The sequence below is a fragment of the Cervus canadensis genome, chromosome 24 (genome assembly GCF_019320065.1).
Source record: "Cervus canadensis isolate Bull #8, Minnesota chromosome 24, ASM1932006v1, whole genome shotgun sequence".
Lineage (NCBI taxonomy): Eukaryota > Metazoa > Chordata > Mammalia > Artiodactyla > Cervidae > Cervus > Cervus canadensis.
The window spans coordinates 3,109,690-3,128,802 of NC_057409.1; the positions used below are offsets into that span (position 1 = coordinate 3,109,690).

Sequence of the window (19,113 nt, forward strand, 5' to 3'; positions counted from 1 at the left end):
GCTTCCAGTTCGCTTGCCTTATCTCCAGGGAATCCCCTCTGGCCCTCTGATGGGTCTCACACACCCTGCGCTTTCCTGCACTGAGTTCTCATCATGGCCTACGATTATCCATTTATTTTTGCCTCATCTGGTGTCTGTCTCTCCCGAAGCCCGTCTGCCAAGCACTCAATTCGCAAAGTTTCATGAAAGCAGGATGAATGAAAGAAGGGAGGAGGCAGCTTCCCACTGCCTCCGGGTTCCAGCTCAGCCAGGCGCCTCGACCTGCCCGACCCAAAGCCCTCGTCCCTACCTGGGGGGGCTCTGCTGACAGAGACCCCTGCGGGGCTGCCCCCCCTCTCTGCAGGGACCCAGGCAGAGCTCTGCAGCAGCTCAGGGATTAGTCTCTAGTTACGGAGGAGAAGGCGGCCAGCCCTGGGAGAGGATGCGGGCAGATTGTGTGCGCGCACATGTATGTGCCTGCGTGTGTATATACATGTATGCATGTGTGTACATGTGTTACATAATGGTGTGCACATGTAGGCATGTAAGTGTGTACATGTGTGTGGACATGTATCTGTGCACACATGTACACACATATGCAAACGTACGTGCACGCACATATGTGTACACATGTGCAAATATTTGCACGTGTATGTGTGCATGTATGTGTCTGCGCATGTATATACATGTATGCATGCACGCATGTGTGTACATGTATTACATAATGGTGTGTACATGTAGGTGTGCAAGTGTGTCACGCGTGCAGGCATGTATTTGCGCGCACACATGTACACACATGTGTACACACACATGTGTGCACAAGTGTGTAAATATGTGCACGTGTGTGTATGTGTGCATGTGTGTGCGTGGTGGGCTGTGATGCTGGCCCAGGCTTTGGACCCAGCTGGGCAGCTTGCTGGTCCCAAGGCTTGCAGCAGGGCACACTGCCCTTCTGAGCCTCGGGTTCTGCAGGTGTCAGAATGGAAAGCGGGCATCTGACAAACGAGGGTCATGGGGATCACATGATAGGCTGTGTGAAAGCATTATGTAAACCATAAAGCGCTCTCCTGCATTCTCTCACCCTGTGGCCAAGAACCTGGGCCACAGAGCCAGACAGAAAGCGGGTGAGCCACGCCTTAGTCCTGGACTAGCAAGGCCACTCTGGGCAGCCCTTATCAGCCTCAGTTTCCTCATCTGTAAAATGGGGGTGCTAATGATGCCCATCTTTGTGGCTCGACATGAGGGCCTACGTGAGCCAATGTGTGCAGAATGCCTGGCTCAGCGGCGAGCTACTAGGCCATTACCATGATTACACACAATCCTGTTTAACAAAGGGGCAGACCCAGGAAACCCCGTTTGTTCCCATCACAGGCAGAAGCAAGCCTGTGAGGATATGAAACTTCCTTCCTGGCATCAAGGAGGCAGGTGATATTTCCCTCCAGAACTTCGTCTAGTTCGGCTGCATTTCTTATAACCGCCTCCTCTGCCGGGTTGCATACTGCACGAGGCTGCTACAGGACAGCACTGAAGACAATCTCCTCCTCCCCACCCGCCCCAGATGAACTTGACTTTGACCTGGAGCCAACTCAGCCAGGGGTAAAACAACCATAAAAGATTTGCTTTTCCTACTGGTCAGAGCTGCAAATTCCTTCACTTAGACTCTTCGTCCTTCCTTCCTATCGTGGTCTTTCCGTAGCACAGACAGGACCATGAAACAAACGAAGAGGAGCCCGTGAACCCTGGGTCGGGAGGCCCGGGGTGGAATCCTGGGTGCCACCTGCCTGCCATGTGACCCCTCTAGGTTTCCTCTTCATCCAGATCAGGGAGAGAAAAGCTCTGCCTCAGAGGGTCACGGGAGGTAATGCACATCAGGCTCCTGGCGAGTGGGTGAAACACCTGACTCAGGGCGCTGGTGCTGCCAACGCCAGAGGCTGCCGTGCAAGGACTGGCCGGGGTGAGCCTCACCAGTGAGACTCTGGGGCCCAGGAAAGCCTCTCAACAGAGCCTGGGCATTTTCTCGCCTGCTTCCTGCTATGTCATTCAGAAGAACTGTGGCTTCCCCCCTGGGAACCCACCAGGCTCTGAGTGTATCTGGTTGGGATGCTCCAACCACCTGGGCCCACCCTGCTCGCTTCCTGGATGACGACCTGTTTGTCGAGCCTCACATGAGCACCTGTAACAGTGAGCCAGCAGGAGGCAGACCTTGGACTCTTACTCCTCAGGGCCACCCAGGCTGGAAGTCCCCCAAATCACACATGTTCAGATTACAGCAGCAAAGGGAACTAAGTAATGCTTGTGGAATGTCACTAAAAACCTCCTACAGGTTACCTTGTTTGATCTTTGTGAGTACCCTCAAAGGCAAGGATAATCTGCTTTGCCTCGCAAATGAAACAGGCAAGGCACAGACAGGTTAAGTAAATGGCCTGAAGTCACACAGCCAAGATACACTGATTTCTCACTTACGTGCTAAAAGTTCCCTGCTAACCTCCATTTGTTCTGAGGAGAAGTCCAAACTCCCGGCCACAGCTCACATGCTCCTGCGTGATTTGGCCCCACCCAAACTCCTGTCTTCCAGCCCCCTGCTCCAGCCATCCTGTGCTTCTTTTACACCACCAGGCCTCTGGGCACGCTGCCCTTTCACTTGGTATTCATTGCTTTCTTTCTTTACCTGGCTAATCCCCAGCTGGTCCCTAGCCTAAAAAGTTACCTCTAGTGACTTTTCCCTCCCTCCCCAGAACACTCTGTGCTCCCCTATTGTGCCACGCACAATAATTCTCTGCTCAGTCATCTGTCTCCTGCCTTGGACCACACGTTCCCTGGGAGCAGAGGCCATGACTGTGCTGCTCACCACTGAACTCCTAGGGCCTCCTCAGCGTCTGGCAGAGTGTGCTCTGTGAAGCTGCTGAAAGGATGGCCCGATGGGTGAATGTGTGCGTGGATGGATGGATAGATGGATAGACGGATGATGGATGGATGACGGATGATGGATGGATGGATGGATAGACGGATTGATGGATGGGTGGATGGAGAGATGGATGATGGATGTCGATGGGTGGGTAGATAGATGGATGGATGGATGGATATATGGATGATGGATGGATGGATGGATAGACGAACGGATGGATGGATGACAGATGGGTAGATGGATGGATGGGTAGATGGACAGATGGATGTGGATGGGTGGGTAGACAAACATGATGGATGGATGGGAAGACTATGGGATGAGGCTATCTCACCACTCTGAGCCTCAGTCTTCTCCTCTGAAAAATGGGACTCTCCTACCCTCCCCCCCCCAAGAGACACACACTGGCCCACAGCAGCAGACCCAGCTCAGCCAGCACCCGCCCGCTCCGCATCCTTCTCTGCCCCCGGTCCTCACGGTATTTTCCTGATGCCAGCCATCCCGTGATGGCGATGGTGATGTGCAGCTGCCTGCCTTCCGTCAGGGGCAGAAACGCGAACTCCTCAATGGCCCCAACACGCTTCTTCATCTTGTATCCTAAAGACCCAGGTACAAAAATGAGGATGGGGGTGACTGGGGACCCTGGGGAATGCTGGTCAGCGTGGCTCCGTGTACTCACACACTCACACTCTGCTCCTCAACAACCGTCTCATTTTTGAACTCATTAACGGTGCCATGATTGTCCCTAATTACAGATGAGAGTAAGAGGCTTCCAAAGGCTGGTGAGCCCCCGAGTGGCAGAGCTGAGGTTGAAACCCAGAGCCCAAGTTTATAAACAACTGCTCTGTCCTGATTCAGTGGGTACTATATCTTTTTCCTGCCCGTGGACTTCAGGAGTGGAGTGCACCCATCTTCGTAATAGTGGTGTGAGCTGACCAAGATTTTTTATTTTGAGATTTTTAAAAATGTGGACCATCTTTAAAGTCTTTATTGAACTTGTTACCATACTGCTTCTGTTTTATTAAGGTGTTTTTGGCCACAAGGCACATGGGATCTTTGCTCCTGGACCAGGCATCAAACCCTTACCCCCTGCATTGGAAGGCAAAGTTCTTAACCACTGGACCACCAGGGAAGTTCCCATAACCAAGATTCTTAATGTGGGAAGCTACAGGCCACCTGGGGAGAGGAACAGGAAACTGTGTGATGAGGGGCCTGCTGACATATGTGACTTGGAAAGACTCCCTCCCTGCCCCCGCCCAGGTGATGCTGGTGGATGAAAAGTAGCCATGTGTCTCTTACACGGGGAAGGTCCAGCACCTCTGAGGCAGCCCGCCTGGAAACTTCCTGGATGGCAACAAGAGGTCCCGGACGACCCTCCCTACAGAGTCTACGCTGGGGGCAGTTTCCCAACCTCGGCCTTTCCCCTGACCTGTGCGGAAGCCTGACGCAAGTTCTGGAACTCAGAGAAGAGGAAAGCCACATCCTCCTCCTCCTCCGTCTCCCAGGGAGTCCCCCTGGTGAGAATCTGGGCGTGTCCCTTACGGGGCTGGGCCCCCGGGCCGCAGACCCCTCACAGCCGCAGTTCCTCTGGAGCCTTACCTGTCAGGCCGGCTCCAGCTGCGCCGAACAGCGAGGTCATGATGGCGATGCCGGCTGCTGAGCCCAGAGCCGCGGCCCCGGCGCTGCCGATGACGGTGGCGGCCCCAGCTGCGACGAGAGGAGCGGCCAGGCCCCCAGTGACGCCTGCAAGGACAGCCGCCCGTACAGGGGACGTGGGGGCGTGAACGCATGGCCTCCCGACATACACGTGAACACACTGCCTCTGCAAGCGGCGGGGAGGCAGCCCCCCCAGCCGATCCCCCTGTAGTGGACACCAAGCGAAGGGATGCGGGGGAAGGCCTAGCGGTGCCGCCGAAGCACAGGATGGCTCGAGCAGGCGGCTGGGAGGCAGTGGTGTGCGGGGGACCCAGACCACACAGGAGCGCGTGAGCTGCGGCAAGCAGTCTGCGTTTCTCCCCAGAGCAAGTGGGAGAGAACAAAGGGCTTTTAACATGCAAGAGAGCAAGCAGTCCATCGTGACTGTGCGCCCTCGAGCCCGTTCCTACCCTCACACGGCCCGGCCACGTGTCACCAGCCCATCTTACCAATCACCGTCCCGCCTCCCACGGTAGCCAGGCCTATCAGCAGGTAGCGCTTCCACTTCCTCCTGTTCTCCTTCTTCTTCCGGGATGCCTCGGCCGTCCTGCGGGATAAGAGGTTGCTCTCTAGGGCCAATCGTGCCTGGGCAACATTGACGCCACCCCTCCTCCTCAACCCCCCAAACTAACATCCGTGCCGCGGGCTCTATCATGCAGAGCGAGGTACCAAGGTTACCCCAGGCCCATCCATCATCGACGGTCTTAAAAAGCTGAAAAGGTTCTAAAAACCCAGTATGTGGGATATGCTACTTACCGAGTCGATCCGTCCTAACAGGGTTGCAATTTGAATAATGAAAAGACAAAGAAGTAATAACAATGACAGCAAAAGAAGCACAAAGGTATCTTTACACAGATGGACTCGGGACGAGTACCAGATATTTACAGACTCCATCACCTCACTCTTCCCTTCCCCACCCGACACTCTGCCATCTGCGCCTATCTCCCTCTGTGATGTTTGGAAAGCAATTTCCCTTGAGAATAACCCTTTCAGACATGGGTTAGAGAAATGTCTGTGCTGAAGACCTTGGCTTTGGGGCAACAGCTAGAACCATCTGGACTTGAAATTTGAATGCGACAAAACGTAGCAAAAGGGAAGCAGTGATGGAAACTGGGGTCAGGTGACTCCTGAGAATCCTTCCCACCTCGAAGGCCAACTTTCCTGTCTGATGTTGGGCCCGCGGTGCTTTGGGGCAATAGGGAGCAGGACGGGAGACGGGAGTGGGGGCTGGGTGCAGAGATTACCAGGGTGAACTCTGAACTGAACCTGGAGTTTGGACAACAGCTCAGTGCTGGAGCGATGGTAGATGACGGTGATAATGAAAGAAGGGTTAATATTTACTGAGGACTTTTAACATGACTGCCACTGTGCTTTGCACTTCGAATGGCTTATCTTATCCCAGAAGCAGTTTTCCTCTTCATTGTCCGCGTATCACAGACGAGCTAGGGGATAAGCGTCCCCGGCTTCTGAGCGGCAGTGGGATCAGCTGAGGGAATGTCTGGCAAACAGCCTGACAGCTGGCCCTGCACGTGGGGACCCGAACAGAGGCTGCTCCCACGAAGCTCCAGCTCCCAAAGTTCAGTCCGCCCTTTCTACAAAAGGGGGATAAGAATGTCTCCCGCCTGAAGCTGTTGGTTTGTAACGATTTTTAAATTCACTGAGGAATTTAAGTCTCCTGCTAAGTCTCCTCCTGCTCTGTCCTGAGACCAGCAACACTGTTGACCAAGATCACTCTGTCATCCTGGGACCCAGAACCAAGACAGTGTGGACTACATTTAATTTAATTCATGCCTTCGATCGATAGACTTTTATGGAGCGTGGACAGCGGGCGGATACTTCTGTGTGTTGGCAAACAGGCTCACGCGGTCCTCAATCAGAACTGTTTCCTTCCCACCTCATGCCTCTTGAACCACGTGTAATAGCAACACAGTTCATCCTCCAGTTAGCGAGGAGAAGTGGGGTTTGAGATGGGCATTCAGAGACCTGCTGTGCGTTTTGGTTATCGGCCCGCTCACCTCAACCAACTGTCCCCTAAGCTCCTCCTGGGGGTACAGCCCAGCTCTTCTCGGTTGCTTCACTACTGAGCGGAAACCAGTTCTCCATGACTGAAACGCATGCCCTCAGATGTTCGGGAAGAGGCTGAACCACACACATCGATCATCACACGATGGTGATGAAGGGCCTGGGTTCTGCAGTCAGGTTTCAAACCCTGCACACTAGGCTTGGAGCCTCCCGCTGCTGTGGTGGGCCATCACTGCTCTCCAGATGTTTGGTGAAGCCCTGCGCTGGTCCCCCCTAAGGAAAAATGATCCTTCTCTGCCCTGCTGGGCTGAGTGGCCCCATGACCCACTTCAGCCAGTAGGGGGAAGGGATCTGTGCCACTTCCTGCTAAGTCCCCTTCTGCTCTGCCCCGAGACCAGCAACACTGTTGACCAAGATCACTCTGTCATCCTGGGACCAGGTCAGTGTGGACTAAAGCCACAGCTGACCTGAAAGAAATGCACCTTTTTCTTGCTGTAAGCCATTGACACACGGAGGTCATTTGTTATTGCAGCAAAACCTAGCCTATCCTGATGGACAGAGCCACTTACTAACCTCGGGATTAGGTACAAATAACTCATCCTGTCTGAGTTTCCTCATTCATGAAGAGGGGATAATAATAGCCCTGAATTCCTAGGGGTATTGGGGGGGCTAAAGGAGAGAGTCCACACACGGTAACTGGTAAGCTGTAGTGATTCAGTGTGTTTATTGCTCTCATCGTTCTTTCCACGGTTATGATACTTTCCTCAACATAGGCTGGAGATATACTTTGGCCCTGAACTGCTGGCACCATCTGGGGCAAATGGGAAGGCTGGAAATGAGTTGCTTTCAGCAGAGTTCAAGGCCTGAGGAGGAATTCCAGCTGCTGGGAGAACATACAAGAGGAACACGCAGGGGCCACGAGCAGCTGGCTCTGCAGACCGACCAGCAGTATCTGGTTCAACAATTGCTGCCTGGGAAACACTCTGCAAACTGGGGGCATAAAGGTTTCAGCCCTGCTCTGCCAGGAGCTCACCAGCTCACCCGATTTTTCTGAGCTTCAGTTTTCTCACTTCGGGACTGGAAATGATGATAGCCCCAGAAGGTGACCAACGTCAAGCAGGAGGATAATATAACCGTGACCGTCTGTCCCAGTTTCTCCCTCCCTCCTAGCTCCTCCTCTGCCTTGAGAATGGGGTCACCTCTCCAGCAGGACACTCAGGCCCCCTGTGACCTGCCCCTGCCCTCCTCACAGCCTCAGGGTTCATCAATTCACTTTACCCTACAGAAACACTAAACTGCCTGCAGGCACACCTCCTAAGCCTCAGTCCTGCGTTTCTGCTGCCCCTTGGCCGCCAAGGACCTTCTCACCTTTCTTTGTCTGGATAAACACATTACTCACCGTCCCAGAGTCGTCTCCTCCAGGAAGCCTGCCCTGAGCCTCAAGGTTGCCTAACTGCTCCTACTCCAAACTTTCCTAACCCTCTGTACTGTATTAGTCTGGAATTCTAGACCATTGACTTTCAAAGGGTAGGCTCTGGATCAACCACATCAGATCCCCAGTGGGGAGTTGTTAAAAGCACTACTTTCTGGGTGAGGGAACTACTTGCAACAAGCTCTCTGGTTATCTCAAGTTTGAGAATCGCAGGGGTGAACCTTCAGGACACAGATCAAACCTTTCCTGCACTCCACCCTCAGTGGCTGGCTCTGGGACTGGCACCCGGATGGGGCTCAGAAGATGCTCCTCGGAAAGAAAGATTTGGAGGTGAACATCTCACTGCAGTGATCTATTCCCCCACTCATCATCCATGTCTATGAAAACCAGAGGGCACGTACATTTTGGCTAAATAAAATATTTAGCCAGAGTTCAGGCCACTCACCATCAAGAATGAAACTTCCGGGATATTAGAACAAATCCCAGGGAGGTGCCTGCCTGACTGAATTTAAACAAGAGGAGATACTGGCTGTGAGTCACATCTACGATGCTCCCATGCTGGGAAGTGAGAATTCAGAGCACGACATTAAATCCAAACGAAGCCTTGTTCCTATTCCTGACTTTGCCTGCTGGTGAGGCGCCATGGCCATCTGTGCCATCACAGAGCCCCTGGCCACACTCACGACCTGGGATGCCAGAAGTCACCTTGAGCTGGAGTTCAGGCCAGCCTCCCAAAGACAGAAGCGAAAGTTGCTCAGTTGTGTCCGACTCTTTGCAACCCCATGGACTATACAGTCCATGGAATTCTCTAGGCCAGAATACTGGAGTGGGTGGCCTTTCCCTTCTCCAGGGGATCTTCCCAACCCAGGGATCGAACCCAGGTCTCCTGCATTGCCGGTGGATTCTTTACCAACTGAGCTGTCAGAAGCTGAAGCCAAAAGTGCAGATTGGGGCTAAATCCCAGGCTGAAGTCACAGCTACCTTGTGAGGAGCAGACAACCACACTGCTCATCTCACGGCCCCACAGAGAAATTTCCCTCACGGCCAGCTTATCTCCCGTGAGAAGGGGTTCCTTCCCCTTTTCTGTCCTTATTGTCACCCTTCTCGTTTTTTTCCAGAATTATTTCTTTATGACCATGCTGGGTCTTCATTGCTGCGAGCGGGCTTTCTCTAGTTTCGGAGAGCGGGGGGCTACTCTCCAGATGCGGGGCGCAGCTTCTCACTGCAGCGGCTTCCCTTGCTGCAGACCCCAGGTGCGAGCTTCTAGGGGCACTGGCTTTAGTAGCTGCGCGGTACTTGCGGCTCTCGGGCCCTGGAGGGGGCTCAGTGAGGCACACGGGCTGAGTGACGCACACAGGAGCCGCTCCGCAGCACATGGAATCTTCCCACACCGAGGACAGAACCCGTGACCCCTACATTGGCAGGTGGATTCTTATCCAACGTACCACCAGGGAAGTCCACCCTTTTCTTTTTTTTTTTTAATTACTTTCTCCAGTCAACAGAGAGGGGGTGCTTATCTCTGGGGAGTCTAGAGATACATTCCGAGTAAAAGCTCAGAAAGCCCATAGAAGAATGATCTTTGCTGGCTTCTTCAGAACTAAGGAGGAAACTGGGGGTACCCAGCCACGCCTGGAGGGGATGCAGTGAGTGACGTTCAGACTGGGTAAGGAAGCTGAATCGGACGGTGTCTCCGATCACCTGGGCACCCTGGGCGAGTGATGTCACTCTCTGACCTTCTGTTCCTTCCTCTGCCAAAGCCTCAGGGGACTGCAGCGAAAATCCAACGAGCTGATATCTTGTGCCGGCATCTAGAGAGCACTCAGTAAAGGTTAGATGTGGACCATGTTATTGTGATGGGCTCGGCATCAACCTCCAGCCTGGCATTCACTCTTTACTATGTGCCAGGGACTGTTCCAAGCTTTTGATAAGAATGAATTAATTTAACCCTCTGGACACAGCCCTATGACAGAGATACGATCACTATCCCTGTGCTAGAGACGAAGACACTCAGGCACAGAGAAGTGAAGTCGCCCAACCAGGAGGGGCGGCTCAGACGGCCGCAGGGCTCAGACAGGCCCCTAGAACAGAGAGGCGTGACATCGCACCCTGAACCCCAGCTGCAAAGGATCGCCCCGGGGTGCCAAGAAGCTCACCTTGCAGAAACACAAAACCTCAGGGGTAAAATACACCTACATGCAATTCGATCCTCTTCTTGGCAAGGTGAAAACATGGGTGCTGATGCCAGAGAGGGAAAGCAATTGGCCCAGGGCCAGAAAGACTCAGCAGCAGAGTCAAACAGAGAACCAGGCTGCTTGGCTGACCAGTCCCTGGGCTTTCCCTGGGTCCCAGATTCTTTCAGAGACCACAGATGGAAACTAGAGGTCACCAAAGTCCCTAAAATTTAGTTTCAAAAATGACACCTGTGGAGTATTTCCCCAAGAAGGTGGCCCCACACTGAAATAACAGCAATGTTGCTGCTCAGTCTCCAAGTTGTGTCTGACTCTTTGCGACCCCACAGACTGCAGCACGCCAGGCCTCCCTGTCCTTCACCATCTCCCAGAGCTTGCTCAAACTCATGTCTATTGAATCGGTGATGCCATCCAACCATCTCATCCGCTGTCATCCCCTTCTCCTCCCGCCCTCAATCGTTCCCAGCATCAGGGTCTTTTGCAGTGAGTCGGCTCTTCATATCAGGTAGCCAAAGGACTGGAGCTTCAGCTTCAGCATCTGTCCTTCCAATGAATATTCAGAGTTGATTTCCTTAAGGATGGACTGGTTTGATCTCCTTGCTGTCCAGGGGACTCTCAAGAGTCTTCTTCAGCACAGTTCGAAAGCATCAATTCTTTTGGTATGGTAACAAATGCTGATATTTATCAGCTAGTAACTTTGGGCAGAGCTTCCCAGGCCAATGCAGGAGATGTACGAGACATGGGTTCACTCCCTGGGTCATGAAGATCCCTTGGAGGAAGAGGGCATGGCAACCCCCTCTAGTGTTCTTGCCAGGAGAATCCCTATGGACAGAGGAGCCTGGCAGGCTATAGTACGTGGGGTCACAAAGAGTCAGACACGACTTGGCAACTGAACACACACACACACAACTCTGCAAGGCCTGCTCGAAGCACTGTACATAAGGAAACTTCACTTAAGCCCCACAGGAACCCTTTGAAGAGGGTGCTATTATTATCTCCATTTGCATGTGAGGAAACTGAGGCTCAGAGAAATTAATTAACTTGCCTAGGATCACATGGCTGGTAAGTGGCAGAGGTGGGCTGTTTCACAGCTCCTGATCTGGCATGACTGGTATTCTCGGAACAGAACCTCTGGGTAATACGTTTCTTTCTGACAACAGATTTCCAAACAATCCTTAAGAGTTTCTTTCATTTCAAGACATACTTGAAATGGTACAAATGTTCAACATATCCAAAGGTTCTGGGCAGCCCTTGTGACTATGGTCACTGGCCTGGGTCCAGGTCTTTCTTTACTGACACAGCTCTGGGAGTCAAAACAAGGCTATTTTGGGGTTATTTCGACAGATTAACTTTCCTTCTTTCTCAAGGAAACAACCCCCTCCCTTTGCCCTACAAACCCGGGGTGGGGGCAGGGCAGATCCAGTTCTGAGCTTGGCTTCAAAGCTAAATTCTCAGCTGGGTTGAACTGGCATAGTCTGGCTGCTCAAAGAAAGCCTTCGTAGCTGAACAAAACTCAAGGCTGGGAGATGTGCCTGGCTGCAAGGAGCACGCAGTTAGGCTGTGACTGGGACTGATCTATTATTCTGGGATCAGATCCTGCATAGGGTGTTTGACAAAGAGCTGAGCTCTGGCCAAGTTTGCCAGGAAAATTTCCATCGACACACACCTGACCATTCAGAGAGCAAAGCCCATTAGCCTTGGCAGGCATGGGGGTGTGTGGGGAAGGTAAGGACTCCTGGGTTTGGAACCCTTGCCGTGTGCCAGCCCTGCGCCAAGCACTTGATAATAGTTGTGTGTGTTTTCCACAACGACCCTAGGAGGGTGTTATTCTCATTCCTATTCTGCAGATAAGAATATTACGGCTTAGAGAAAGGGGGGCCACCTGTCTAAGGTCAAAAAATAAACAGGTGTCAGAAGCCCGGCCACTCTGACCCCGGGACAAGGCGCCATAAGAGCTGACGCGGTGGGCTGTCAGGGCCACAGGCTGCTAAAGGCACAGACTCAGGGCTCTGAGTGATCATCCGCTCGATCCCCCTCTCCTACAAACGAGGGTGGAGGCCAGAGAGGGCAAGTGACGTGCTAAGGTCACCAGCAAGTCTGGGCTGCACCGGGATTCTCCATTCAGGGCCTCTCAATGGGTGGAAGCGGTGGACATCTCAGAAGTCCACTGGAGTGGAAATCCGAGATTCCAGACAGGCGGGAGGAGGGGCAGACTGGACTCTGCTATCTCAGAAGTGGAAGGCCTCTATTCCCGACAGGTGGGGCCAGAGCCACCGGGCTCCCTTACTCAGAGTCCTCCTCTTTGGTTTCCTTCAGGCTCTCGAGGAAGGTCTCTTCCAGGAGGTCCAGCTCCTCCAAGGGCGCTCGGAGGAGGGAGGCCATGTGGCAGATGAGGACGCGGGCCCGAGCATCGTAGTGTCCTCGAGAGAGAGAGAAAGAGTAGGGGGTCAGTTCAGCTCCCAAGCACAGAGATGTTCACCGCAGTATGATGGATGACACCCAAACCCAAGACATGTCCCAGATGCAGGGCCCCCCGACAGCCGGTCCATTTAACAGAAGCACAGCTTCTGGGGCAGAGCAGTGTGTAACTATTACAAATGTGAACCAGAAGCAAGGTGGCGTTTTTCACTGGCCAAATTAGCAAAGATCAAATGTTCACGTCCCAAAGCTGTTTAAGGAGGTGATGTCATGATTAAAACCAAATCCCATTCCACACTGACTACAAGGTGCCTGGCCCACTGCATGATCTCACTTTCTAGAATGTTCCTGCTACAGGGCCTTTGCTCTTGGGCTGTTTCCACCACTTGGGAAGCTTGTTCCCCTGATCTTGTGGGTCTCCTCCTCCTTCAAGTCTCTGTCCCAATGCCTCCTCAGAGTGGCCTTCCTGACCCCAACACACATCACTCTACCCCTCAGCCTTGTATATCGTTCCACACAGAGCTTGCCCAAGTCTGACATCATTTACTTTTGTTTTGTCTCTCCCCGTGAAGTATAAAGCCTGTATGTATAAACCTGTGTGTTCTCTAGTCCTTAGGAGAGCACCCGACATAAAGAATAAATGTTCAGTTAATGACCCAGGTAGGGGTCATTCGCCTTCGCTCAGGTAGAAGTAGAAATTGTGAGAGTCATCTCACAAAGTTTCAAGCAGAGGTCTCAGGGCCCACGAGGAGCCCTCCACGAATACTGCAGAACCAGCCTCCTCTGCTGGGCGTCTGCAGTGCTGCGTGGAGTTCTGCTGTCCTCCCCGGAACGAGGGGCCTCAGAGTGAGCTGCGGTCTGGCAGCACTAGTCCCACTGCCCTCAGCTGCCTCCCTGGATGCAGATCTGGCTGCATGCTGGGAAACAGCAGGTCACGTCTTGGGGTTACTGATCAGCTGATGTTCCAAGAATAAGGGAGCTCCCTGTTCCCTCCTAGGATCACAGACCATTGAACGTAGGTCATAACAGAGCTGTGGAAATTAATAAGCCTTGGCCACGGTGATTAATTGCTGGTGATGATAATCAGCCATTAATTCATACTCCACTGGTCAAGGCTGCGGTGATTCAGTTTCTGGAATATAAACTGCCAGGTGCCAGGTGATTAAAAGCTTCCAAGGTATTCTTGAGCAAGGGACTCTGGAATGTCAGCCTCGTGGAAAGGTCATATCAAGGACCTTGACAGCCAGACTGCTGGACTTGGAGCTGAGTTTCTACTTCAGGCAGGTGGTGAGTGGTGGGGGGGGCGGTGGGCAGGAATCCTGGGCTACCCAGGACAACTTGCCAGGCAACTAACTGACTCCTTAAGGGCCAATCCATCCTGTCTCAATAAAGAGCCCAACCTGGGGCTCAGGCCAAAAGCCTGGGCATCATTCTTGATTTTTCTTGTTGCCCTTCCCCTGACACCCAGGCTACCAGCTAATCCTGACAGCCGCCCCTCCAAAACGTACCCAGAGTCTGAGTGCAGCGCCCCATCTCTTCTGTCACGGCCACCGGGATAGCCACAGCGCTTCACCAGCCACCTCACTTTCACCCTTGCCCCCACACTCTACTTGCCACATAGAGCTTGAAAGATAAAAGTCACAAATGTGGGAGGTTCTCTTTCCCGACTTGAAACTCCACAATGCACTTGGAATAAAATCCACATTTTTTCCCCCATGGTCTGCAAGGCTGTGCACCATCTGACCCCTTCCTACCACCCTCTCCCACCTCACTTTCTACTGGTCCCTATTTCACGCACCAGGGTTTGTCCCACCAAGAAGACAAGCTCATTCCTGCCCCAGGGCCTTTGCACTTGTTCTAACTAGCAAACCCCTGGTCTCAGAAGGTCTGGGGCACTCATGCCTGGAAGCAGCAGTATGATGAAGACTCCTTCTCCTGCGACCTCTGCAGGGACGGAAACTAGCATCCATGGTGCTCCTGAAAATGCCGGGCGCCACCCGACAGGCTTGCAGTCGTGACTGCTAATCCTCCCAGTTGTGAAATTAAGAGACACCTGCTCCTCGGAAGAAAAGCTACGACACACGTAGACAGCATATTAAAAAGTAGAGACATTACTTTGCCAACAAAGGTCTGTCTAGTCAAAGCAAGGGTTTTTCCAGTAGTCATGTATGGATGTGAGAGTTGGACCATAAAGAAAGCTGAGCACCAAAGAATTGATGCTTTTGAACTGCGGTGTTGGAGAAGACTCTTGAGAGTCCCTTGGACTGCAAGGAGATCCAACCCATCCATGCTAAAGGAGAGCAGTCTTGAATATTCATTGGAAGGACTGAGGCTGAAGCTGAAGCTCCAATACTTTGTCCACCTGATGCGAAGAACTGACTCCTTGGAAAAGACCCTGATGCTGGGAAAAGTCTGAAGGCAAAAGGGGAAGGGGGTGGTAGAGGAAGAGATGGTTGGATGGCATCACCGACTCAATGGACATGAATCTGAGCAAACTCCAGGAGACAGTCAAGGACAGGGAAGCCTGGCATGCTGCAGCCCATGGGGTTGCAGAGTCAGACGTGACTTAGCGACTGAACAATACCATCCCAGGCAGAGCCCGAGGCTATGGGCCACAGGCACACACATAAATGACCCCGCACCCAGGCAGTCTACTCTCTGGAAAATCTTGGAGGGGGACACAAACTCTGCCCTGAGCCGAGCCGGAGTGACACCAGCCTTCAGCTGCTGGGCAGCCCCAGCGCCCACCCCAGTCTCCACCCTTGGAGTCCGGCTGGCCCTTCTGGCCTAGGAGGAGCAAGGGACAAGTCCAAAGTCACCCAGAGTGTCTGGACAGACCCAGGGTTAGAACTCACACCCCTGGGCTCCTTCTCTCACCCTTATCTCAACAGAGAAGCTACTGTACTTTGAACTTCACCGTCTAACACTGTGCTGTGCATTAAAGGGTGAACAGCACCCATGAAGCGTGGCACTCAATGCCAGGTGCACCCCAGGCACCATGATAAGCCCCACCTTCCCTGCATAGCCACAGGCGCCTCCTCGGGGGTACACCCTCAGCAGGACAACCCCCACCGCCAGGCACTGAACCAGCCCCTGCTGCCAGCATGGCTCTGAGTTCGGGAGCTGGAGTGACCAGCCTGGGGTTGACCTTGCCTCCCCGTGGAGAGCAGCAGCATCCCAGACCTTTGGGAAGAGACCTTCCCTTGGAGGGGGGTGGCGCTGCCCTCAAGACCAAAGGAAAGGAACTCAGGCAGAAACTCAGGCAGTTGCCACGCCGAGTGGCATTTGAATGTTCATCTGATTACCTTTAGAGCTAAACGGCTTCAGACAAGTGTCTTGACCTCTCTGAGCCTCAGTTTCCTCATCTGTACCATGGGGGCAAGACTATCTTTTTAATCTGGCTTTTGTTGAGATGCAATGAGAAGACACATGTGATGAACCTGGCCAGCACCTAGGATGCAGTAAGTGGTCAAGTGTGAAAGTGAAAGTTAGTCGCTCAGTCATGTCAGACTCTCCGTGGCCCCATAGATTGTAACACACCAGGCTCCTCTGTCCGTGGGATTTTCCAGGCAAGACCACTGGAGTGGGTTGCCATTCCCTTCTCCAGGGGATCTTCCCGACCCAGGGATAGAACCGAGGTCTCCTGAACTGTAGAAGGATTCTTCACCATCTGAGCCACGATGTGGCTCTATAAATTAGTCCTCAGATAAAGGTGGCTGGAAAGTGAAAGTGTTAGTCACTTCATCTTGTTCAACTCTCTGCCACCCCACGGACTGTGGTCAAGAAAGGGTGGCTGACAGTACCCTTTTCATGATAAATCGTCGTGTTTCCTAGATCCTTAGATGCTAGGAAGCAAGGACTGCTGGGGTGAGGCTGTGAGCTGCTGAGTCAGCCTGGGGACCTGTCTCACCGCTCCCTTCGGGTCCAAGGTCACTCTCAGGCCACGTTCACACAGCCACTTACCCAGCCCACCGCACTGCCATCCCTCGATGGGCCAATTTTTCTTTTTCTTCTTTTCGCTGTGCCGTGTGGCTCGAGGGATCTTAGTTCTCCAACCAGGGATTGAACCTGGGTCCCAGCAGTGAAAGTGCTGAGTCCTAGCCACTGAACTGCCAGGGAACTCCCCCAACTCTTCTCTTCTTGTTTTCTATTTATTTGTTTACTTGGGCTGAGTCTTAGCTGTGGCATCCGGCATATAGGATCGCGTTTCCGTGATCAGGGATCGAACCCAGTCCCCCTACATTGGGAGCGTGGATTCCTTGCCACTGGACCACCACGGAAGGCCTCCCCCTAACTTTTCTAATTGTACATGCTACATAGCATTCGGAATATCAATACCCAGTTTCACCCTCGGTGAATTTTTTTCATACAAAGAAACCACACCTACCTCCAGTCCCATGCTCCCCGGGCCCCTACACTGGGTGCTGGGCTGACTTTCAAGTCAGGGTGTTCACACTGGTGGGGAGAGCGTGGCTGGAGGGTGGTGCTTCTAAGATGCACCCTGACTCGGGGCAGGACTTGACCTCAGATGGTTCCGGGTATGACTCCTGCCCAGTCTCGGCTCGTTCTGGGGGGACAATGAAGGACGCGCGGGTGGCAACACATGTAGTTCAAGGCCAGTGGTCGTGGGAGCTGAGGGGGCTCTTCTGAGACCTTCCTCCAGCTCCACCTTCTTAGATGCCGGCCTGTCTGGCCGCTCCTCCAGACCCTGCCACATGGGGTGCTCGCTCTTGATTCTGGCCTCATCGAATCCCCTTAAAGGCAGCTGTAAGGGCAAGGGCTCTATCATTTCATCCTCTCATGGGAAGGAGAACACCAGTCAAGAGTGCACGCTGGGGATCTTCCCTGTCGGGTCCAGTGGTTAAGACTCCAAGCTTCTACTGCTGGGGGCATGGGTTCAATCCCGGGTTGGGGAACTAAGATCCCACATGCTGCATGGCCAAAGATAGGAGTAGACTCTGGAACCACAATGCCTGGCTTCAACTCCTGCCCTCCTTCTCCCCAGCGGTGTGTCCTCAGGCAGCAGATTTCCCTTTCTGGGCCGCCGCGGCCTCGTCAGCACAATGAGGGGGCAGGGGGCAGCAGCATCTACCTCCCAGTGTGGTTGAGGGGTTGAAATAAATTATAAAGCGCTCTGCTCAGGGCTGGCACACAGTAGGCACTCCATGAGCATCGGCCCTGGGGAGAATTCCTCCCAGCGCCCAGCAGACGGCTTGGCACGCACAGTGGGGCTCAGTTCTTAGTGGCTGAACGGGTGAATCAGTTCAATACTGATAACAAGCTTGCCGAATCTTGAGAATCCTGACGGAGACCCTGGCCACCAGGTGATAATGTGTGCGTTCCAACACGATTGAAGACGACCTCTCAGGCTTTTCTGATTCATCGGCAAGGTCAGCTTTGCAGTTCAGTCATAAAGACAGGGTCAGAAAGCGGAGCTGAGTTTACAGTGAAGGTGGTTCTGTCTCCCGCGGCTGCACCTCCTTGGGTCCCAGCACCCAAGATAGCCAATGCTATCTTTGGATTCAGGGTACAGAGGGCGAGAACCATGATTCAGCTATGTCTCTGGCTCATAATTCACCATGAGACTCGCTGCCTTAAATGGAATTTGAAACTTATTTTGAAATTTCACCTCTGGTTACCTAACCTCCTGAGCCTAATTTCCTCTCAATGGAGATAACAGTTATCTATTCCAGCAGTTGATCTAAGGATTATATATTATACAATGCAGTCGTTCACCATCTGTGTGCACGACCCAGGAGAGCAACCGGGTAACTTTTATCTGTTTGTTTATTTGTGTAGGCTGCATCGCACCTTAGTTGTGGCATTCAGGGTCTCTGAGGCATCACGTGGCCTCTCTAGCTGCTGGGTGTGGGCTCAGTTGCCCTGCAGCATGTGGGATCTTAGTTCCCAGACTAGGGATTGAACCCACCAGTCCTGCATTGCAAGGCAGGTTCTTAACCACTGGACCACCAGGGAAGTTCCTAGCTCACTTATAAAGACCACCACCTACTAGTAAACCAGCCCCACCTGGCCACCTGTGGGTCCTGGACCAATGGTTCTCCACTGGGGACGATTCTGTGCCCCCCACCCCCACCCCAAGAACATCTGGTAAAGTATGGAAACATTTCTGGTTGTTCCAAGTCAGGGAGTGCTATTGGCGTCCTGTGAGAAGAGGCCAGGGACGTGGCTAAACCTCCCACAAGACACAGCGGGGCCCACAACAAAGATTTATCCAGTCTCCAATGTCTGCAGTGCCGCTGCTGTGAAAACCCGGCTTAGTGAGCTCAGATTCACTTTAACCTTCAACACATAGAAGGCTTATTCTTCCAGCCAGGTGGGCCAGAGGCTTCGTGGGTTGTTACTGGGTGAGGAGAAGAAAATGGTTAGTGTGCAAAGAAATTCCGCCCTACTGCTGCCAAGACAGCGTCGTTCCTTGACTAAGATCCCAACATCGTCAGTAAAGGTCAACCTTCCAG

General features: G+C 53.0%; 1 protein-coding gene across 4 annotated transcripts in view; it reads right to left on the reverse strand.

Moving 5' to 3' along the window:
- The window catches only part of TMCO4 (transmembrane and coiled-coil domains 4), a 91,603-nt gene that overhangs the window by 50,140 nt on the left and 22,350 nt on the right, over positions 1-19,113 (reverse strand). For all 4 annotated transcript variants that reach the window (XM_043444593.1, XM_043444592.1, XM_043444594.1 and 1 more), the window contains exons 5-8: positions 12,507-12,639; positions 5,026-5,123; positions 4,481-4,624; positions 3,359-3,478 (exon numbers count right to left, since the gene is read on the reverse strand). In XM_043444593.1, the coding sequence (XP_043300528.1) occupies positions 3,359-3,478; positions 4,481-4,624; positions 5,026-5,123; positions 12,507-12,639 (495 nt within the window). The remainder of the gene's footprint in view (positions 1-3,358; positions 3,479-4,480; positions 4,625-5,025; positions 5,124-12,506; positions 12,640-19,113) is intronic.